The sequence below is a fragment of the Aspergillus pseudoviridinutans genome (assembly GCF_018340605.1).
Source record: "Aspergillus pseudoviridinutans IFM 55266 DNA, scaffold_5, whole genome shotgun sequence".
NCBI classification, from domain to species: Eukaryota; Fungi; Ascomycota; class Eurotiomycetes; order Eurotiales; family Aspergillaceae; genus Aspergillus; species Aspergillus pseudoviridinutans.
Window position 1 is genome coordinate 397,138 of NW_025091285.1, and position 22,534 is coordinate 419,671.

At 51.4% G+C, this 22,534-nt stretch overlaps 7 protein-coding genes across 7 annotated transcripts; 5 read left to right on the plus strand and 2 right to left on the minus strand.

The window, feature by feature from the left end:
* Positions 1-1,156: 1,156 nt before the first annotated feature.
* Positions 1,157-2,572, plus strand: Asppvi_007237 (phosphotransferase family protein; the record flags this gene model as incomplete). Its single annotated transcript, XM_043303128.1, has 3 exons — positions 1,157-1,727; positions 1,773-2,379; positions 2,407-2,572. The coding sequence occupies 3 exons, from the start codon at positions 1,157-1,159 to the stop codon at positions 2,570-2,572; spliced, it is 1,344 nt and encodes a 447-aa protein (XP_043159063.1).
* Positions 2,573-2,730: 158 nt separating this feature from the next.
* On the minus strand, positions 2,731-3,818 carry Asppvi_007238 (isocitrate lyase/PEP mutase family protein; the record flags this gene model as incomplete). The annotated part of the gene is made up of 3 exons (XM_043303129.1): positions 2,731-3,353; positions 3,403-3,550; positions 3,606-3,818. The coding sequence occupies 3 exons, from the start codon at positions 3,816-3,818 to the stop codon at positions 2,731-2,733; spliced, it is 984 nt and encodes a 327-aa protein (XP_043159064.1).
* An 870-nt stretch (positions 3,819-4,688) lies between these two features.
* On the plus strand, positions 4,689-5,551 carry Asppvi_007239 (YoaK family protein; the record flags this gene model as incomplete). Its single annotated transcript, XM_043303130.1, has 3 exons — positions 4,689-4,824; positions 4,873-4,902; positions 4,950-5,551. 3 exons carry the CDS (start codon positions 4,689-4,691, stop codon positions 5,549-5,551), a joined length of 768 nt encoding a protein of 255 aa, XP_043159065.1.
* Positions 5,552-11,575: 6,024 nt separating this feature from the next.
* Asppvi_007240 (uncharacterized protein) lies at positions 11,576-12,926 on the plus strand (the record flags this gene model as incomplete). The annotated part of the gene is made up of 2 exons (XM_043303131.1): positions 11,576-12,547; positions 12,597-12,926. 2 exons carry the CDS (start codon positions 11,576-11,578, stop codon positions 12,924-12,926), a joined length of 1,302 nt encoding a protein of 433 aa, XP_043159066.1.
* A 1,282-nt stretch (positions 12,927-14,208) lies between these two features.
* Asppvi_007241 (glycine decarboxylase subunit P) lies at positions 14,209-17,441 on the plus strand (the record flags this gene model as incomplete). Its single annotated transcript, XM_043303132.1, has 2 exons — positions 14,209-17,335; positions 17,386-17,441. The coding sequence occupies 2 exons, from the start codon at positions 14,209-14,211 to the stop codon at positions 17,439-17,441; spliced, it is 3,183 nt and encodes a 1,060-aa protein (XP_043159067.1).
* A 743-nt stretch (positions 17,442-18,184) lies between these two features.
* Positions 18,185-19,852, plus strand: Asppvi_007242 (chlorohydrolase family protein; the record flags this gene model as incomplete). Its single annotated transcript, XM_043303133.1, has 2 exons — positions 18,185-18,479; positions 18,531-19,852. The coding sequence occupies 2 exons, from the start codon at positions 18,185-18,187 to the stop codon at positions 19,850-19,852; spliced, it is 1,617 nt and encodes a 538-aa protein (XP_043159068.1).
* Positions 19,853-19,952: 100 nt separating this feature from the next.
* rglA (putative rhamnogalacturonase B) lies at positions 19,953-22,051 on the minus strand (the record flags this gene model as incomplete). The annotated part of the gene is made up of 12 exons (XM_043303134.1): positions 19,953-19,982; positions 20,027-20,083; positions 20,131-20,271; positions 20,318-20,564; positions 20,616-20,837; positions 20,888-21,099; positions 21,146-21,197; positions 21,244-21,319; positions 21,364-21,433; positions 21,480-21,601; positions 21,647-21,748; positions 21,796-22,051. 12 exons carry the CDS (start codon positions 22,049-22,051, stop codon positions 19,953-19,955), a joined length of 1,587 nt encoding a protein of 528 aa, XP_043159069.1.
* Positions 22,052-22,534: the final 483 nt, after the last annotated feature.

Below are 22,534 nucleotides of genomic sequence, written 5' to 3' on the forward strand. Positions count from 1 at the left end.
AGCTTTCACATAGTAACGCAGTGTAATGAAGTTTTCCTATACTACAAGCTAAGAAAGATAGCTAGCTGATATCATCCTATGCCTAAAGCATAACTCAACCCACATAAAACAAGCCCCGTCAGCAGTCCTTACTTAGTTCGCTAGCCTGATCATGCAACTGCTGTCGTCATGCTCCAGGCTCCAGCCTTAAGCTTATCATAATATAGCCCAGCTTCTATAACATAAGAACTAAGACATTATACCCCGCACTAACCATCCCACTATCCACCATCTATCAGACTACCTATCTAGCTACCACAACCAAAGTTTAAACGTAAGTACACACACAAACACAGCATCAATAAACAATATACTAACTAACTAACTAACCAGCCAACGGCAAAATGCCCTGCACAACCTGCCCAACAACCCACCCCTGCCGGCGCTGCACTGGCACAGGGACCACCTCCGAGCCGTGCCCCTCCTGCTTCGGCAAACGCGGGTTCTTCGAGATGGAGGGTGGCGGCGACGAGGCGCGCGGGGAGTTCCATGCGCCGTACATCTCGATGCAGTGTCGGAGTTGTGATGGCGAGGGGATTGCGTTTGAGCGGTGTACGGATTGTGTTGGGGTGGGATACTTGAGGGTTTATTGTGGGAGGTGTGAGGAGGAGTTTCGGAAGTATCAGGATCAATATCGGGGTCGGGATGGGGATGGGGATAGGAGGGGGGAGAGGGAGATGAATGAGAAGGGGACGAAGATGGGAGAGTTTAATGGGGAGGGTAGATATAATGAGAAAAGGGGTTGAGGGTTTGTAGTACATTTAATGGCCAACTACTTGTTCTTTCTTGATGGCGCTGAATATACCAGGACTTCATTAGACGTATCAACTTGTGACAGCATAGAGCAGCAACCGCTCCGAAGAAGCATGGTCGCTGATGATCCTGATGATCTATTGGTCATCTGCTCGTCAGTCATGCTCATTCAAATCACTAATGTGTGACAGGGATTACTGATGGAATACCCCTTGCCTATACGTACCCGGTGCTCTCGAATCTCTGGCAAACACATTTCTCGCTCTGCGGTTGTACACGGAGACAATGCTCTATCATCAAATACCATAAACCTCTCGACCTTCTGCATATGGCGGAGGAGTCCGATTGGGTCAATAAGGTAAACATGGCTCGCGTGGACGGACGTATCCGCACCTGGGCCAAGGGTTTCCATCCCAAAAATCTTTCGTGCCAGCTGGACGGTGGTTTCCTGAACGGTGCATACAACCTGGGCCAGAAGCTTGTCTTTGACGATAAGACAACCTGGTTTCTCCGCCTCCCTCGAGCTAGCAGCATTTCTCCAGAGTATGCAGACGAGAAGGCGGCCATGGAAGTGGAAGCCATTCATCTGATCCGGGAGAAGACGTCGATTCCCGTCCCAGAAATCTACGCCTGGGGGATTTCAGAGGAAAACCCACTCGGTCTGGGTCCTTTCATGCTGATGAGCTTTATCGATGGCGTCTGTCTTAATGATGTATTTGCTGAAGGCAGTTCAAGACTGCTTAAGGAAGGAATCCCTGATGCCGATATCGAACACGTCTACAGGCAGATGGCGCGCTTTATGTTGCAGCTTTTCAAGATCGATTTCGAACGCATGGGCAGCTTGCCCACCCCAAGGACGAAATTTCCCGCGCCTAATCGTCCACTCACATGGAAGGTACACGAGATCCTGAGGGCAGGAGGTGTCAATACGTTTGGTTTGTGCTATGTGACGAAATAGGAATGTTTACTAACAATCATAGGCGATCGAAATGAGGGTTTCTCTACGACTAGAGAATATTTGCAGTATGTGAACAACCAAGACTGGCAACAACTACGACTACAACCGAATTCAATCGCAGGACCGTGGACTGCCAGATCGAGCTACGCGTCATTGAAGATTTTACAGTCTCTAATACCTGAGTTAACCAATACTACCTACGACCAAGGCCCTTTCAAACTCATCTGTGATGATTTTCGCCTAGGAAATGTGATTGTGCGAAGTAAGGATGACCTTACAATCGCCGGCGTAGTAGACCTTGAGTGGGTTTATGTCGGCCCAGCTCAGTTATTCGGTTCAGCTCCTTGGTGGCTCCTTATGGATCGCCCCGTTAACAGCGAGTGGGACTTCGAAGAGGGAGAGGCTCCGAAAGCCACTGATCGCTACTTTAAATGTCTGGAAATCTATAAGCGTGTGCTGGCTGAAGAAGAGGCAAATATGACAGKAGATCAAGAGAAACAACTCTCCGAACTCCTCCAATGGTCCGAAGACTCAGGTGCCATGTGGCTGCATATGCTTCTGTCGAGCGGCTTTTTCGATACGCCTAGCTTCCCTTGCATGCAATTGCGGAAGCATCGAGGTGCTGAATGGTAGGATGAGCGCATGGATGAGTATAGGGATACAGAGGAAGTGGAAACATTTGTGACTAACAAGCTGGATGATTTAGCTGCATATGACAAGGTCGAGGAGAAGGTTGAACACTACAAAGCCCTCATGGACAGCAAGGAGATGACAACAGAAGATTTTATTTACACTGTTTCTACTCTTCTCAGTTCTAGTTGACAAGCGATTTCTTCTGTCAGGATCATGAACATGTTGATCTTAAGGCCAATAGAATAGCATGTGGCTTTGGAGGTATAGAGGTGGTTGTATTATTGGGGACTTATAAATGAGATACAAGGTTGGAATATGGAAACGCAAAAAAAGAAATCCAAAGTCGGTCAGACGCCGTTAGTAAACTCATTGCCTCCCGCCTCTGTGTCGATTTTCATTGATTCCATCAAACCACAGACTTCAAAGAGCTTCTTAGGTCCCAGTCCCTCAGGGATACCGGTGATTCCTTCGTTCTTCAATCGCTCCAAAGCAGTCCTGATGCCCAGATACGCAGGCGCCAATGATGCAAAGGAGAAGATCATAATCCGAAACCCCATCTCCTTGGCCTCCTTCGTTGTAATCACCGGGCCGGCCCCATTCTCAACCATGTTGAGCAGCAATGGCCACGGGGCCAAATCCTGGACTGCCTGGCGCGCCATCTCCTTGGAAGTGAATCCCTCCAGCAGACCTACATCCGCTCCAATATCCCGCGCTGCCTTGAGCCGCCGGATGCACTCGTTGTAGCCGTACTGCTGCAGCGCATCGGTGCGGGCAATCACCACAATATCTGAACGAAGTCGGTCTTTGGTTATCTTTGCGGCGCGGATGCGGGTGAGATACTCATTCAAGTTGACAACTTTCTTACCCGCGAGATGGCCGCATCGCTTGTTCTGGATTTGGTCCTCAATGTGGAAGCCAGCCACGCCAGCTTGGATGTACTGCTGGACGGATTTGGCGACCATGAGTGGACCTGCCGTAGTTAGCCTAGGAAGGTTGAAGAGAGCTACCTGACTACATACCTCCGTAGCCAGTATCCATGTCAGCAATCAGAGGAGGACCACAAGGGTCCAGGTTTGCAATCATCTCCGCATTGGTTCTCATGTCGTAGAGCTGGGCGAGCCCGAGATCTGCCATCCCAAGTCTAGAGGCGGTTGTCCCCGCACCAGTCTACAAGATTAGCCTGCGCATTGAGAGATTGTATGGACATAGATAATATTTATACCATGTAGAGAGCTTCAAAGCCGAGTTGCATGGCAATTCTTGCAGACAGGCCATCATAAACTCCCGGACAGATGATCAGTTCGCCATGATCACGGAGCCGCCTGCGGAGTTTGGTAGCACCCGGAATCATGTTCAGACTGATTGTCAGCTCATGATTTTCTCCGTTAATCTCATAAAGGTTGTCCTTCTGTATAGTGATTGCGATGCTACTCATTTTGGCAGAGTGGAAGAATAGTGAATATCTGAGTGGTTGACGAGTGCGTTGAAGAAAATGATCTGGCATGACAAGAGGAACTGTTTTATACCCTAATTTCTCCGACCAACTCCTCTGTTCTCAGTGCAATTTCGCGCCATTGGATAACTCACTATTGTTAAGGAGTCTCATTATCGTAACTCGCACAGCTGGATGATAGAGTTTGTCTTTGTAAAGACCCCGGGGATAGAACCTCATCGCTGTAATCAGCAATACACCCTGAGCATACACCAAGAAACAGTAGAATCTCTCAGAAACGGAATTTCCAGTACCAAGCGGCTTGAGTGATTACGCAACACCGAAGTCCAATGTGGTGGATCTTGTGGCGCAATGCCTGGCCCATGGTCGAGAGAGGTATGAGTTGGTTGACTTCAAATCGCAAGTCTTCTCCCGGTCAGTGTACTATGTAGTCTCCGACCTCTACCAGTGCACCGAAACCCTCCGAGCACGTCTCCATCTCCGATGCACAGTTTCCTCTGGCCTTGTCTGGCCATGCCCCTTGGCACTAGGGACGCGATTATCGGCGCCACCACACACCGTTTCATTGAGCATCTAGAACCCAACAGACTGATCACGCTGAAAACATAGCCTATGATTTGCTGAGGAGCTTTGACCGAGCCGTCCATCTTGGTGTTGAAGATTTCCGTATTAATCTCCCTGAACCAATGCCGAAGAAACAAAGGGTCTTGAGGTCTTGACGTAGCCCGGGGGAGAATCGTCTGCCGACACGAGGGGACTGGAATCATTTACTTGAGTGTCTCCGCCTTCCCCCTGCTTCTCATTCATTTTCTATGTCATTCCTTGTTGCCCTTTGAACGAAGACCCAGCACAATGCCCTCCTACTCAGACCGCAAGAAGAAGAGCGTTGCTGGTTTTTTCAAAACCGACATCAATGCCAAACACACCGAGGTACTCCTGTATGCTTGCTGTCTGAGCTCTGGCCTTGTGGACAGCACCCTCTATGCTGGTACGTAATCCAGATATGCGTCTTATTCTTCAGCTACTGATTACGCAGCCTACAACACCTTCGTCTCAATGCAAACAGGTAAGTCAACCGGAATTATCCCCCGAACATGGTAGCTCATGCTTTAGGGAACACTATTTTTGTTGGCCTGGGTGCTTCAAATCAGAATCCAAGACCATACGGCTGGGCGCGCTCTCTCACCTCGATTGGATGCTTCGTCATCGGCTGCTTCCTCTTCGCCCGACTGAACCATCTTCTCGGGCCGAGACGCCGAGGGACCTTGTGCCTCTCATTTGTCCTACAGGTGGCCATTCTGGTCATTACTGCGTCGCTGGTACAGGGTGGGGTGGTACGCGGCCTCTCATCGAGCCCCACTGCAGGCGAGGCCCATTGGACCCAGGAAACCCCTATTGTGCTTTTAAGTATTCAATCTGCAGGTCAGATTGTTGCTAGCCGGGCGCTGGGGTTCAACGAGATTCCGACTGTGGTCATTACCAGTCTTCTTTGTGATCTTGTCTCAGACCCCAAACTGTTTCTCCTTCGCAATGAGAAGCGAGATCGTCGCGTGGTGGCGTTTATTCTAACACTAATTGGGGCAATTGCTGGGGGATGGATTACAAAGGCGACACAGGACATCTCGTCTGTTCTGTGGCTGGCCGCTGGATTAAAACTGATGATCTCTGTTTCTTGGATGTTTTGGAGGGAGGAGGAGGCGGATAGTGCAGTATAAGTCAACTATTTACCTAGGAGGATGGCAACCTCACTGCTTGAACGAAAGAAAGTACCAGCGATATATATACGCAACCCAGATATTCTGATCATCTCCGTACCCATACCCAATAAATAACTCCCAGAAATACATTTCCGTGTACTACCGGCAGGCAAGCACGGCGTTCCTCAGGGGAATATTATGAATCGAGGCTCTATCAAGTAGGCCACCTGTGAGGAAAGAGTGTAACAGACGCGTATATGAGTTATAGCTACGGTAAGTATTGATCAGGGCAGATCCGCCAACTTGGAGAAGATTCTTCTTTAAACAACCCGCGAACGGCACGCCCCATCAGGGCTGCAAGAGCAACGTAAAATGCTCAGTTTAGTATGGCTGCATCGTGGCAGCCCTTGTGGATCAGTCTAGGGCCAGTGTTATATTGCCCACATGATATAGCACACGTAGAAGCGCACTGCCTACCCAGCTAGTTCGGTATACAGTAAGTGAAGTCAACCAAAGACCATTGTGAGCTATAGAGATCATGTAAAGTTGCCACAGGTAAAGACAAGACAACAAAATCCAGTGAAGAGCATATAGGGTCTTCTCAAATAACACCACAAAAGAGACGTCTGAGGTTGAAATTAATCAGCACATATAATGAGGATAAATCAGCGCAACACACTGGGGCGATGTCGAATCACCGTGGATAACAAGAAGTAAACACGCGATAAAATTGATGAACATGACAAATAAGACTCTCTTCCGAGTCTGGTTGCTGCGCGCGGGTAGAATCAGATATCAGATTGCCCAGCGTTGTCTAAAGCTCCCATCCATGCGAGCTGTAGGAAATAACTCTTGACCAAAATAATTTTCAACTTCACCGAGTTATTCCCTCTGGACTATCTGCTTGTGGGGGACTTGGGCGCAGCTGTTTTATCGGATTTGATGGCAGTCAGACCCGCACGAGAACCAGACCCAACGACAAGTCCCCACTTGGCCATCGGCACGGTTAGGTGTATAACAGCAGCAGCGGGCCTTAACAGACTTCAGCTCACAATTATCAAGACTGTTGCACCCTGGACCAGTGGTCCTGCAAAGTTTCAGCGTAGCACTTAGCAATTACCATCGAGCACCAGATGGGTTTACCTTTTGTAGAGTGGAAGGGCGGTGTGATTGAGATCGGTGGAGGATATAGCGACGGCTGGCTCTGGGAAAAGCAGATCAGATGGACGATTCTACACTGATCACCTCTAAGCAGTTAGGGTCTACGTACCATTGATTGTTGCCCCAAGCGTGGCTGTAGCGAGGAGAATTGGGATCAGAGTTAACAACATGGTTAAGAATAAAGGGCAGTACGTTGGTTGATCTGATACAATCACAGGAGAACGGATCGACTGGTGGCAAAGAGAACAAGAACAGTGGAGTCGACTCAAATCAGAAAGGACCCTGGTGCTTTTATAGACAGCCTGTTGATAAGCCTCTCTTAATCGATTCAATCTGTTGCCCGGCGGGGCACGATTTTGATGATAACATACTCGCCGAATCTATAAATGGAATCGGCCAGAGTGTGCCTGATGATCGCTTGTCTCTCTGGGTTCCGGTAGCAAATACAGAGTAGATCCGTCTCGCAGAACCTACTTTTGGGAAATTCCGCCTGTCAAGGTGCTGGCAGAAAATGTAGATCGGGGTGAGGTTGCAACTTCCACGGACGCGCACGAGTTCTTGGCGGGGTACATGCGACAAGTTGATTGAGCGATATGACCGTGTGAGTGATCACAGAATCTGTCGCCAGCGTGGGGCTCTAGTAGTCCCATGGTCTAGACCGACACTCCTAGACACCTTCGGCGGAGCGGGTACATAGCACAGCGCCTGTTTTCTACTGCAGAAGCTATATCTTATACTGGTGGCATTGACGCATGCCAAGCATTCACAGTGATCTCGTCTGAACAGACAGATCCGATTCATCCCTGTGAGTGACATATGTCCTTTTGGTGGTGTGGACGCGGACCCGCAGACCTATATACGGTGCGATATCAAACGATCACAAACCATCAAGCCAGGACTCGTGTCGACGTCACCAAGTTACTCTAACATATATACACGGTGCTCGAAAGTGGAAACTCCCTCTGCAAATAATTTTGGTGTAGGCCGAAATCCGGAAGCTTCATCGGTAGTCTATTGACAGCCTTCATCTTCGGCCGTAAAGCGGTTTGGGGTTTGGCTGCTTTGTGTAATTCTACGTAGAGAGCTTAGTATCATAGTAGATCAAGTCATTCAATACTTGGCATTTCGCCACTTATTCAGTCCCTTAAACCGGGCAAACGGAGGGACGCGTTTGGGGCATACCGAGAAAATCAAAGTCATATGTCGATAACCGGGGGGTTCCCTCGGACGAGATTGCGTAACTGCCGTCTTCGTAATTCCACCGAGAGGCTACACAACGCCGATGACAGTATCTGACGTGTACCGCGCAACTCTAGGATCTCGATCCTTGGTCGACAGAGTAGCACATGCCTTATCGAGGAGCGTCGATCTCATCAGATCTGCCTCAAGCGGAGAATGTCTTGGCAAGGTGGAGTGTTCCTCTAACTCAAGCCAAGCCGCCAAGATGCCGCAGGCAATTGGGCATGTTTATATACTTTACCGCTTATTTCATTCCAAATCCGCCTCCCCTCTCCCTATTGGATGGGTAGTTTTGTGTCGCTACAACAAAATTAAGTTACCTACATATCAAATGTTTCAGCCGCAACGGATCTGCTTCCAAAATGGGGCCCGGTTGACCAAGCAGAATCAAGATCAGATCCCGTGGACCTTGACTAAAATATACTCCCCTTAGCCTTAAGATAAGGTTTAACGTCCTTGGGGAGCCTTGGTTATTGTGCCTGCCTTGGGATGTATCGACCATTTTTATGGAAGTCATCGGATCCTAGAGATCCGGTTTATCTCCGGCAACGCAAACCACCTGCCTTTTTTGGCGGAGTTGTGAGCCGCCCCGTAGCCCCATATGACATGAGATCTATGCGCAGCGTCTAAAAAATTATGGCGCTGAGCTTATCGGGGAAGGCTTCCTGATTTCCCCGCGCCTAACTAACATTCCACAGAGAATGAATTTGGCCGGGACCTTAACCAGCTGGCTTAAGTATTGCCATTTACTTGGACCATATACCAGGGAGACAGAAAAAGTCCATTTATTTCCATACGTACAAGAGCATCACCAGTCATAATGACTGGGGAGGTACGCAGCCGGACATATAGTGATCAGTCTGTTCAAGGCCACCTTGTGAGAAAATGAGGTAACATGGGCGTAGTTAAGTTGTCGCTATGGTAATTCTTGATCAGGGCGAATCCGCCAAGTCGAAGGTTTCTTCCCCGTAGATAACTCGCGGAGAGCATGCGGATGGCAGCTGCATGGACCGGACTTTCCTCTTGCTTGTATGGCTGCACCTTGGCAGTGCCTGTAGATCAGTCCAGGATCAGTATTATATAACCCAAGATACAAATAGCACAAGTTAGCAATGCACTGTCTATCCATCCAGCCAGTTTGGTATGACCTTGCAGAAGCATGGATGCCTCTTTGACTATGACTTCTCAGCCTGTTACCTGCCTGGCCTGTAATTAATACCACTAGCAGAAGCTTTAATATCACTGTAGTCCTATTCCCAGCCAGCTATGTATACATAATACACTGTATGAATACCAAGGTCTAATGTATTTTTAAGCCACCTCTATAGCTGGGGAGACCTAGCACTTGTTATAAGTTATATAATAAGCTAATATCACCCTTAATATATATTTTAACATCCTCCTCTACAATACTGTCTGGGTAATAAGAGCAGAGCTTATTAGTAAGTAATCTACTAGGAGGACTGTTTAATATAGTAGTATCTGAGTGCCTGTTGGCTAAGGTGACCATGACTAAGGTATATTATCTATAATCCTATAAGCCCATCATCTAATAATCGACACTGAGACAAGGAAACTTAGTCGCAAAACGAGGCACGCCCCAGGACCAAAAGCCAGCGGCTCCTTGAAGAGCAGATATCACAATTTCTCAGACTGTAATCAGGCAGAGAACGTCGCAATGTTGCATGATTGGTTTAAACTGCAGCGTTGATAGCTGCTTCCCGCCAAGCCATCTGTCTCATTCCGCGGGCTATCAGTTAGGTTTGAACAGTGGTTGCCGGACAACGGCCCAGGGTTACGGATCTGCTCGCTCGGCCACCTCTGCTCAAAAGAACACCCACTCTTTGTGAGTTTTATTAAACTCCCCAGGATGGCGTACTCCAATCTCAGCTTAAGGCTGTACGCCACTGGCTTGAAGAAAACCTGGTGAGAAAACAGACCCGCATATTGAAAGACTACCACCACCACGTCCAGCACAAGGATAAAGACACTGATTAACAGCAAGCGAGTGAGGATTACTCGATGAGCGGAACGCTGTGGTCGAAGACGCAGCAGCCTGCTGGTTTCCCATATATATATCCCTGAAAGAAGGGACTCTTGGAAACAAAAGCCGATCAACTGGATTCGTTCCATGATGTCGTATCCCTCCACAAAGGAGGAAGGTGAGTTCGGCGTGACAACGCCATATAGTAGCACGGTTGTCGGGATCTGCAGACAGATAGCGTCGGTGGCAATAAGACAGAGGATCGCCCTAAGGAGATTTCGCCGATAGAGGACAAGATGGAGTCGGGACCATAGCACGACTGAGTGACCAGTTACCATGCAATACCAGCCTATTATGATGATGGTGACGGAGATGTAGGAAGAGAGAGCAACGAAAAAGAATAGTATGAACCCAACACAGTGGACGATGAGGCCGCATGAGGATATGAGGAGACTCCAAAAGTACAATCCGCGGTAACGCTTGAAGGTGGAAAAACAGAGAATGACCAGTTCAATCGAAGTGAACAGTGCAATGCTAGCAAAAGCTGTGAAAAGGAATTGTTGCGGCCGGGTAATAATGATGAACCCGGTGGCTTCACTAGCGGTCTGTGAAGTTGCCATCTGGAATGGATGTGGGTTTCTAGTCGCTGCATAATGGATAGAGGAGCATATCCATTTTAAAAACAGAAAGATAGAAACTGTAGAGACAGCTGATTCTGACTCTTGACAAAGGCGCCATATGCCTTGCCACAAAGCACACTGATTAGGATGATGAAGTGCCAGAATACTGTTTCACTCAAAGAAGTCCCCTTTGTTTTGGTTGCGTTAACTTTGAGCGCCATGGAAAGGGGAAACTAAATCACTGCTTCCTCGTACTCATAGATGAAAGAGTCAAGGAGTAGTGCCCCCGAAAATAGTGAGATCATAGACAAGTTCTAAGTGCGAACCTTGTTTAATAGAAGTTCATTACCGCCTGGGTGTTCCATTGTAGGGCTGTCTTACTGATTGATTAGTCGGATCCGAAAGATCCGATTCATCACCGGGCGAGAGAAACCACACATGGATTGTTTCGGTGCGGTACGGCGGACTGTGGAGTAAGTTTTTTACTGTGGTACCTGTGGGGCTCTAAACTAACAACAGTGTACGCGGCTGATTGTAAGCAAAACCCTGTGATATTGACACTTGCTGTTCCGAACACAAGAGCGTCTGGAACTAGTCCAGTCATTTATTGTTGCGGTGCTGACTGCAAGAGCCAAGACAGCGTTCCCACGGCTCTGTAGGCTTTCCACATCACGCTGGAAGACAGGGTGCCCAAAATAACTGCACCCTCACTCCTAAAGATCACGGTGGCATGCGATGCCGAACGCAACCGAACGCCACAGTGGACTGATCAATGGCGCAGGTAGCTTCCATCTCAGTGTTAACTTACAGGCGCGCAACAACACAAGCAAGAAGAAATAGTCACCCTGGACAGCGCACTCTGACGCTAACTGAACTCCCTATGATGCCAACCCTAAGCGGGATATATTTGGGAATGTCTCGCTGCTACTGCCGAGACTTCTCATCCTGGAGCACTCAGACTGAGGGTCTAAATCGAGGGTCGCGTTTGAGATGAAGCCGTTTGTATTGAAGTTGAAGCTATTTCGCCGGTTTGCATCAATGATGATTGCAGCCGTGTTGTCCTTGTTTACACTGGTTGTCTTCTACGAGGTGATGCCGGCATCCTGGGGCATAACTCCACATGAGATGACCGGCAGCCAAAAGGCCTACGGTGCTAATCTGGTGGCATCTGGCTTGAGCGAAGACTCCCTCCGTACCGACCGTCGCTGCCACGCTCTCCCCGACCCAGGCAACATCCTGTTCGTTGTGAAGTCCGGCGCCACAGAGATTTATGAGAAACTACCAACTCAGCTGCTGACGACGCTCGGGTGCGCGCGGGATTTCTTGATCTTCTCCGACCTTGAGGAGCAGATTGGCCACTACCATATCATCGATGCGTTAGCGGACTTCAACGAAACCATGAAAAAGACTCATGCTGACTTCGAGCTATACCGCCAACAACAAGAGTATCAACGTGGGGGCCTGGATATCACCACACTTAAGAATGACGGTAAGGCAGCCTGGAATCTGGATAAGTACAAGTTCCTGCACATGGTGGAGAAGACTTGGGTCCAGCGCCCAAACATGGACTGGTATGTCTTCATTGAGAGCGACACGTATATCGTCTGGACGAACCTCCTCCTCTGGCTGCGTCAGTTCTCGCCGAAGAAGAAGCTGTACATGGGCTCCGCGGCCTTCGTTGGAGACCAGGGTTTTGGCCACGGTGGGAGCGGCTATGTCATTTCAAAAGCGCTGATGAAGGCATTTGTGGGGAAGAATGCCTGGACGGCGGGTCGTTACGACGATGTATTTCCGACTGAGTGCTGCGGGGATTTCGTGCTGGGACGGGCGCTCAAGCAGGAGCACAATGCGGGAATCCAAAATTTTTGGCCGCAAATGAACGGGGAAAAACCCGTGACACTGGAGTTTGGATCAAATCAGTGGTGTCAGCCCGTCATTACAATGCATCATGTCAAGCCGCGGGAGCGCAGCATCATTTTTGATTTCGAGCAGGCCCGCGACAGTATCGCGGTATGACCCTTAAGACAGATGAAATACAGCACAGCGCTAACAGCCGTAGGTACCGCTGCTCTTCAGGGAACTCTCAGAGTTGCCCTTTCCACCGGGTAGGATGCGCATCCAGGAGGATGACTGGGACAATCTCGCCTTTGTGCCGGTGAACCTGGACAACCCTTCGATGGAATCATGTCGAGAGGCGTGCGAGAATCACTGCTTCCAATGGCGGTATAGCGAGGGCGAGTGCCATATATCGACTGAATCCTTCAGGCTTGGAACAAAACGGCTGCCTGAGGGTCAGCGGCGTTGGTTCTCAGGCTGGAACGTTCAGCGAATACAGGAGTGGCGCGACGCGCATCCGTGCAAGGAGACAACTTGGGTGAATGCGCACTGATTATCCTAGATCAGCAGGTCAACAAATGTTTGGAAGAAGTCAGCGTAGAGAAGACGGACCAAAGGGCCCAGGTGTTGCAGGTCTCAACGTTGTGATTCAGAGAAGACTGATTGTTATTATTCTCATCCGCAAATTCGGGGATCTATATACATGCTGAACATTATCTTGTTTCCAATCAATCTGCTTCTACACGAAATACATTCCCTATACAGAGCTCTATTGCCTTGAAGAGACAGATCACTAGATGACAATTGTGTGTATTTCGCCAGTTATTACAACTAGTGATGTTCTTGATATTTTGGAAATAAATGAACTCCCTGTATCTCCCCGGTGTATGGACCAAGAGTCACTTTACTAGTCAAACTACTCAAATAGACCGCCGCACACTCTGGGTTCTAGGGCACACCTTCACCAACATAACTTATACAATTTATTATCTGATTATATTCAGCTTTGGAATAGCACTGCCTTTCATCATTCAGCTGATGCCCATTAATAGTGTCAAGATAATGAAACTTGATCCGAGGGACGGGCCGCCGGCAGCCGAGTTGCTGCAAGATAAGTGGTTTGACTTAGAGTAGATGATTATCGCATTGACTACAGAACTGATAGGTTGTCCCAGATATAGAAACAGCGCTATGATCCATTATTGGATGTCCCCGGTATTTCCCTGAGAACTCCGCAGGAAAAGCACCTCGGGGAAAAAATTAAGACACCGGAGAAGCTGGACTGCGGGAGAAGCTGATGGTCGGCACTTGCACGACAGAGTAGATCGGCAATCCAACGTGAGGTCTGGAATATTTGTGTCTAGCTCAATTTAAGTAAAAGTTTGTATCATTGACATACAACTTTCTTCGAGTTGCTCCTCGCAGCATTGGATTTGCCCTTGATGCCGGTGAAAAATTTCCCGCGGAAAACTTCTTATCAGTCGCGTCGGCATGAATGCAATCGACGGTGATTGGCCCGGACAAGCGTTATCGGCGTGTTGGAGAAAGAGGCCAAAAGTTTCCCGCCGTCGGTCGTCATCGTCCGCGGTCTTCTTGTCGGACACAATGAGCAAAAATAATAATTATGACGGCCAATCTCGTGCTGGTCATTTTTCTTCTTCCGATGACTTCTTTTACTTCTTCTCTTCTTCTCTTCTTACCATCTCAATTCTCCTCCCCAATCCATCCCTGTATGTGTTGAGCTGGCCGAGTCGTGAGACCGACATCTGACGACATACCTACTCTCCTCTCCTCTGGACAATCCGCCTCGGTCCATTGGACTCCTATCTGCAGGTATGGCTGCATCCTGGTGCGCCCTCCGTGGCACTCGCCAGCTTGCCCTTCGTACGCGGTTGCGTGCCTCTCCTGCCTCAATCTCCCTGCGCAAGGCCTCTCCCTCGCCGGTATTGGCCACTCGCCGTTATCTCAACACTACCACACAAGCAACGCCAGCTTCGCGACGGGCAGTTTATACGAGCTCTGTAGCTGACCATGGCGACCCGCATCCCCGCGATCTCTTCCAACCCCTCGACACCTTTCCCCGCCGTCACATTGGCCCCTCACCCGAGGCGGCCCAGGAGATGTTCGCCGCGCTGGATCCCCCGGTAGCATCTCTGGATGAGTTCGTCAAGCAGGTGCTTCCCGCCGATATTCTATCCAAGAAAGACCTCACGGTCACCCCTCCCAGCGCCAACATCAACCTGCCCCGCTCCAGTGTACACGGTGGCTTGGGAGAGACGGATATGCTGAAGCTGCTTGAGACCTACCGCAAGCAGATTGACATCTCCGGCAAGACATACCTGGGAACCGGCTACTACCCCACCATTGTTCCTCCGGTTATCCTCCGCAACATTCTGGAGAACCCTGCTTGGTACACCAGCTACACTCCCTACCAGCCTGAAATCAGCCAAGGCCGTCTGGAGTCGCTTCTGAACTTCCAGACCCTGACCGCAGATCTGACCGGCTTGCCGTTCGCCAATGCCTCCGTCTTGGATGAGGCTACCGCCGCTGCCGAGGCCATGACCATGTCTCTGGCCACCCTCCCCATGGCTAAGCAGAAGAAACCCGGCAAGGCCTATGTTGTGTCTGATCTGTGCCACCCTCAGACCATTGCGGTCATGCGGTCTCGCGCTGAGGGATTCGGAATCAACCTGGTGGTTGGTGACATCATGGCGAACGACTTTGAACTGGTGAAGAAGCAAGGTGACAACCTCATTGGTGTCCTCGCGCAATACCCCGACACCGAGGGTGGTGTGTACGATTTCCAGGCCCTGAGCGACAGCATCCACGCGGCTGGTGGTACTTTCAGCGTTGCTACCGATCTGCTCGCATTGACCGTCCTCAAGGCTCCGGGTGAGTTCGGCGCGGATATTGCGTTTGGTAACGCCCAGAGATTCGGTGTCCCCATGGGATTCGGTGGTCCTCACGCCGCTTTCTTTGCCTGCGCCGACAAGTACAAGCGCAAGGTTCCTGGACGTGTCGTCGGTGTGTCCAAGGACCGTCTGGGCAACCGGGCCTTGAGATTGGCTCTGCAGACCCGCGAGCAGCACATTCGTCGCGAAAAGGCTACCAGCAACATTTGCACAGCCCAGGCTCTGCTTGCCAACATGAGCGCCATGTATGCCGTTTACCACGGTCCGGTTGGCCTCAAGTCTATCGCCCAGCGTGTCATGGCCATGACCTCGACTCTGCAGGAGAAGCTGACTGCTTTGGGTTACAACGTTCCCGTCAAGGGCGGTGTTGTTTTTGACACCCTGTCCGTCGAATTTGCCAACAGCCAAGAGGCCGACGCCCTCATTGCGGCTGCTCGCGAGCAGAACATCTTCCTCCGCCGCGTGTCTTCCACCAAGGTCGGTATCTCTCTTGATGAGACCGTTGGTCGCGAAGAGGTCAAGTCTCTGCTGCAAATGTTCTCCAAGCACGCCGGTAAGGGCGAGGTTGAACTCTCTGAAGAGATTGGCATCAAGTCCCTCCCCCCTAACCTGGAACGGACCTCCTCCTACCTCACCCACCCCGTGTTCAACACGCACCATTCCGAAACCGAAATGCTGCGGTACATCCGCCACCTCGAATCCAAGGATCTTTCTCTCGCTCACTCGATGATTCCTCTGGGCTCCTGCACGATGAAGCTCAACGCGACCACCGAGATGATCCCCGTCTCCTGGCCCGAGTTCTCCCAGATTCACCCCTTCATGCCCGCCGACACGGCCAAGGGCTACACGCAGATGATTGACGATCTTGAGCAGCAGCTTGCCGACATCACCGGCATGGCCGAGATCACCGTGCAACCCAACTCTGGTGCTCAAGGCGAGTTTGCTGGTCTGCGTGTCATCAAGAAGTACCTTGAAGCCAACGGAGGCGAGAAGCGCAATATCTGTCTGATCCCCGTCTCGGCTCACGGCACCAACCCCGCCAGTGCTGCCATGGCTGGTATGCGCGTGGTCACGATCAAGTGCGACACCAAGACCGGTAACCTGGATCTGGCCGACCTCAAGGCCAAGTGCGAGAAACACAAGGATGACCTTGCGGCCATCATGATCACCTACCCTAGCACCTTTGGCGTGTACGAGCCGGGTGTCAAGGAGGCCTGCGAGATTGTCCACCAGCACGGCGGCCAGGTCTACATGGACGGTGCCAACATGAACGCGCAGATCGGTCTGTGCTCTCCCGGTGAGATTGGTGCCGACGTGTGCCACCTGAACCTGCACAAGACCTTCTGCATCCCCCACGGCGGTGGTGGCCCCGGTGTGGGTCCCATTGGCGTTGCAGAGCACCTGCGTCCTTTCCTGCCTTCGCACCCGGCCAGCGAGTACCTGCAATCCAAGCGGGGGGAGACCTCTTCGCCCCCAATCAGCGCTGCTCCTTGGGGTAGCGCCAGCATTCTTCCCATCACCTTCAACTACATCAACATGATGGGTGCCAAGGGTTTGACTCATGCCACCAAGATTACTCTCCTGAATGCCAACTACATCCTCTCCCGTCTCAAGCCCCATTATCCCATTCTTTACACCAACGACAACGGCCGCTGCGCCCACGAGTTCATCCTCGATGTGCGCAAGTTCAAGGATACCTGCGGTATCGAGGCCATCGATATTGCCAAGCGTCTGCAAGACTACGGCTTCCACGCTCCCACCATGTCCTGGCCTGTGGCCAACACTCTCATGATTGAGCCCACTGAGTCGGAGAACAAGGCGGAGCTGGACCGCTTCTGTGATGCGCTCATTTCCATTCGTAAGGAGATTGCCGCCGTTGAGAGCGGCGAGCAGCCCCGTGAGGGTAACGTTCTCAAGAACTCCCCTCACACGCAGCGTGACCTGCTGTCCAGCGAGTGGAACCGTCCCTACTCACGGGAGTCTGCGGCGTATCCCCTTCCATATTTGGTGGAGAAGAAGTTCTGGCCCTCGGTGACCCGAGTGGATGATGGTACGTCTCCTTTTTCTTTAATCAAAAGAACGAAGCTAATTCATGTATAGCATACGGTGATCAGAACCTGTTCTGCACCTGCGGCCCGGTGGACGAGACGGAATAAATGATACCCATGTTTCAACATTCTTCTGATTCAGTTTTATTTCAACCTTTCTTCAACACTTGCCTTGAGGCATTTACGGTGGCATGAGCAGCATGAAAAGATTCAACAAGTCATGATAGACATTGGGATGGCGTTTGATTTGTTTAGAGTGGCAGCCAGCTGTGGCAGCTAAAATAGCGAGTTAATACCAGTTTGCGCTGCTCAACGCAGTATGCATATCAATATATCATCAGTATCTTCATCAGTCTGTCATAGTCTGTATACTCCGTAGTCCGTAGCTCTTGTACTGCTGAATGCTTATCTTATCGGATCTTGCCACGATCACATGTCTTGGCGCTGCAGTGGGTACCTGAGGCATCGGAGCTGGCCGCTCTCCGACCACGAGGGACTTTTCTCTCGCCGCAATTGGCCGATAGTAATTGGCCGTCTACCCCAGTATCCACCTGACTTATTCCTGTCTGCGACCTGCTTCAGTTCTATTTAGATAGCCTCGACCCGCATGTCCTGGTGTTGAGCTTTGAGTCGGAATTGCTGCTTCATTCTCGTCTTGCAAGCTGTATATATGTCGCGTTGGAGTGCATATCACTAACAGTAAGATATGGCCATGAGCAGCTGAAGAATGCGCTAACATGATCAGGACATTCTTCCTGTATGATAAGATTGACGTACGTCAGTGACGGCTTCATCGATACGTGTATATGATCTCTGCGAGTACATAGCTTTTACTGCGCTTTTATCTGGCAATGGCGACGGCAACGGCCCCTACATACACTTTGTTCCTCGGAACATTCATCCATCTTCCCCGCAAACCGACTGGGGTGGATCCAGATGCGAAATGGCGACCCGAGCTCGAGATTAATAACGGCGCGTTATGGGTTTCGAATAGCGACGGGAAAATCGCGGGGTATGACTGGTCTTTCTCACCAGCTGACGGCAACGTGAAGGCGTTGACGGAGAAGTTGGGGCTGAGCGGAAAGGTGACGGAGGTGGTTGGCGCAAGGGAGGACAGGAACGAGTTTTTCTTCCCCGGGTTCATCGGTATGCTCCCTTTGCCCCTAGACAAGTATCTCTCTAGGTATAAGCTGACAGACGGAGATACACACATCCACGCCCCGCAATACCCCAACTCGGGCATCTTCGGCTCCTCAACCCTCCTCGACTGGCTCGAAACATACACCTTCCCCCTCGAATCCTCCTTCAGCGACACCTCCAAAGCCCGCGCCGTCTACTCGCGCGTCATCGCGCGCACCCTCGCCAACGGCACCACCTGCGCCTCCTACTTCGCCACCATCCACGTCCCCGCCACCAACCTCCTCGCCTCCCTCTGCCACGCCCGCGGCCAGCGCGCCCTCATCGGCCGCGTCTGCATGGACAACCCGTCCTTCTGCCCGGACTATTATCTCGATTCCTCGCCCGAATCCTCCGTCACCAAATCCCAGGAAACAATCGCCCACATCCACTCCCTAGACCCAGACGGAACCCTCATCCACCCGATCCTCACCCCGCGCTTCGCGCCAACCTGCTCCCCGCCCGCCCTCCGCGGCCTCGCCCAGCTCGCAAACTCCTACAATCCCCCGCTCCACATCCAAACCCACCTCTCCGAGAATACAGGCGAGATATCCCTCGTCCGCGAGCTCTTTCCATCAAGCAAGGACTATACCTCTGTCTACGATGACTTCGGGCTCCTCACGCCGCGCACAATCCTCGCGCACGCGGTGCATCTGTCCCCATCTGAGCGGGAACTGATTGCGAAGCGGGGCGCCAAGGTATCGCATTGCCCGGCGTCGAATTCAGCGCTGGGGAGCGGGATCTGCGCTGTGAGGAAGTTGCTAGAGGCGGGTGTGGAGGTTGGGTTAGGGACTGATGTGAGCGGCGGGTATAACTGTAGTGTGCTCGAGGCTGTGCGGCAGGCGTGTCTTGTTTCGAGGCTGTTGAGGCATAGCCATAATCATTCGAAGGAAGGTGGAAGTGATGGTGAAGAGGTGCTGAGTGTGGAGGAGGGTCTGTACCTTGGTACGCGGGGCGGCGCGGAGGTCGTGGATCTAGCCGGGGAGGTTGGGGGGTTTGAGGTTGGGATGTCCTTTGATGCGCAGATGGTTCGATTGGGTCATACGTCGTCCTCTGCGGAGGGCAGATTACATGAGCACGGCGTTGTGGATGTGTTTGGGTGGGAGTCGTGGACGGAAAAGGTGCATAAGTGGGTGTGGACGGGGGATGATCGGAACGTGAGGGCTGTTTGGATCCGGGGGCGACTGGTTCACTCTTTGGATGAAAGACAATTGGAAGTGAGCGGACCCGAGCGAAAGAAGGCTACGTGGACAGGGACAGGGATGGGCTGGGAGTCGAGGTGGTGGTTGTGTGGGTTGGGGTTTGTGAGTGCTTGGTTTGTTTTTGATAGAGTCATGCGGTAATGTCTTACTGCGGAGCGAAGCGTAGCATAGCATTTTATATACTTCATTGTCAATACTAGCTACCAGTTACCAGCTACCGCTTCTCGTACTTTTAGATCCCCTACTGGAACAGCTCAACGCAGTCGAAGATCTAGCAAGGTTAGTCAGAACACACAAAGTAGTGACTGCACTCACAAAGTTGGGACTGAGGAACTCATCTCCGGAGCTTCCAGAGACAACGCTGATGGTAATCTATGCCCGTCAGCTTGGTAGTTACACTGGTTAAGATGACGACGTACCGTGTTGGTGCCCGCAACGATCGTTCCGGCCGGAATCGCAACATCATACACCTCGCCCAACCCCCTGTACGCTCCGCGGGTGACACCGCGCGAATTGAGGTTCGTCGGCGCAGAGGGAGCCGGTCCGGTGAACGAGTTGACCTGTCTCATTAGCCTGCGAAGAAAAGCTAGCTGGACGGAGGCATACCGTGGCTTGTGGTCGACCACCCGCAAAAGACAGGGTCGTGCCGATGCGCAGCGTGGCGGCGCCGGTTTGCGAGGACAACGCCGTGAACTTGATCGTGACGGGGCTGTTGGCCGACTTGAAGATAGCCATGGGGAAGTCGGTCAGCGAGGAGCTGCCGACGGTGTAGGTGAGCGGGCCCCAGTTGGCCATGCGCGAGTCGGACGGGTGCATTCTCAGCTGGTTTGCTGCGTTGCGGAAGCCGGTGGGTCTAGTCCGTCAGTACCTCTCTATGTGTTGATATCTTTGCTGAAACACTTACTGGCCGTCCCAGTCGCCGATCTTGAAGATAGTGGTGCCGGTCTTCACGGACCCAGAGATGTTCTTGGTGGTCGTCGAGCCGGCCGACACGGAGACAGAGGTCGAGGCAACCTTGTATTCGCCTTGGTAGTAGACCATGGTATAGGTTCCGGGCTTCATGGCGGGAGAGGTGAAGCTGCCGTCGGAGGCCGTGTAGGTCCAGTACTGCGCCGCATCGTTGTACCTGGAGAATCAGTCATGCTCGGACATTAGGGTTCCCGGACAGGGCAATACCAGTGGACAACCCATGTAAACGCGGAATCAGCACCTGATGCTTTTCCAGTCACCGTGCCTCGGGCACTGGCCGGGACGTAGCCCGTAATGCCAAGGTTCGCAAAGAAAGACGTATCAATGTTGGTGCTGGGAGTACCGCTGCGACTAAAGTACATCGAGTATGGGCCGTGCAGACCCATGCGGTACGATTCTGTCTGGACGTGGCCGGAGTTCTGGGCGCATTAGTGACTGTACGAGTCCGGACAGACAAACACCTACCATGTACCAATAGAGGGAGTTGTAGTCGCCTCCGTTGTTGGAGTTGATATCGCTGTTGAAATCAGTGGCAGCTCGGATATAGGGACAAAAATACATACCGGTGGAAAGGACCGCCGGAAGAAGATTCGTACTGGTTCAGGATCATGCACACGCGAAGCGCACTGCCAGCGACGCCTGTGTCTGTTAGCCTAGATTCCAGGAAAGTAGATGCTACCTACAGTGTCTCTGGTCGTCGATGAATCGCTGACTGGAGTAGAACTTGCTGCGCGTCTGTCCATTGACCAGGAACTATGGCTGTCAGTACGTGAGTATGCTGCGGATATGACCAACTTACCACATCCGAGCCCTCAATGGCGGTACCGCCAGCGGTGGTTGAGACGTCACCAAATGGCTCCTCGTTTGGGAGGAGGCTGTTGTCGAGACGGGCAATGAACCGCAGCTCACCGATAGATGGTTCTGGATGGTCAGCAGAGATCCTGAAGCAATCGTCAGAGGACTAACCCGCAGTAATGTAGGTGGCCATATGAATGATGGGGTCTCCGTTGTGCACAACGAAGTACTGAGTCAAGGTACTCGTCGAGCAGGTAACCTTGATATAATCGCCTAGAGAGGTCAATCCAATACTGTCATACTGAGGCAGTAGGACACACCATTCTGAGTGGCAGAGACGGTTGCAGATCCGAGACCTGACCCAATATGACTGCCTGTGCTTTGATACTGCAGTTCGGAGCCGTGAAAGTTGATCGATGTGATGTCGCAGTTCGACCGGTTGACTGTAAACTTCAACGGATTCGGCGAGTTGGCATCGATGACATAGGAGCTGCTGGTCGTGGTGATGCCAAAGGCCGCATTGGCGACCTGAGCCCAGAAGGGAAGGGACAAGAAAAGTACAGCTTTCGACAGCATTGTGAACCGCTCTGGGAGGTGGCGTTCTGAGCTGATGTTCTATTCAGTGGGTCAGCAGAAGTGCAGATGCTTATATATCACCAGCCATTCTTCAGGCTGTCCAGCCTCAGACACGGAGAGATCTTCATCTCCATCACATTTCCCCTCCTGGCAATTTGACGGGTTCCACCAATCTCAGGAGGTGGATAATTGCGCAACATGAGAGCGGCAACAGTATCTATCAAGGCTAGCGCTAGAGACGGAGTGCATGGCTGTATATTAATTTAGCCCACAATATGTACCGATGCATGCGGAGAAGCCTGCGCGAATGCCACAAAATAGATAAATACCATGCGGTAGCTTTCCGGGGAAGGATTGGCGCCAAGTATCATAATCTCAGCAGGATGCTCCTTTATACCGGCCAATTTCTTCACACAGTTTCAGTGATTTTGAGAGACATCACTCTGTACACTAGCCATTCATTCCTACTCAATAGCTTGCACT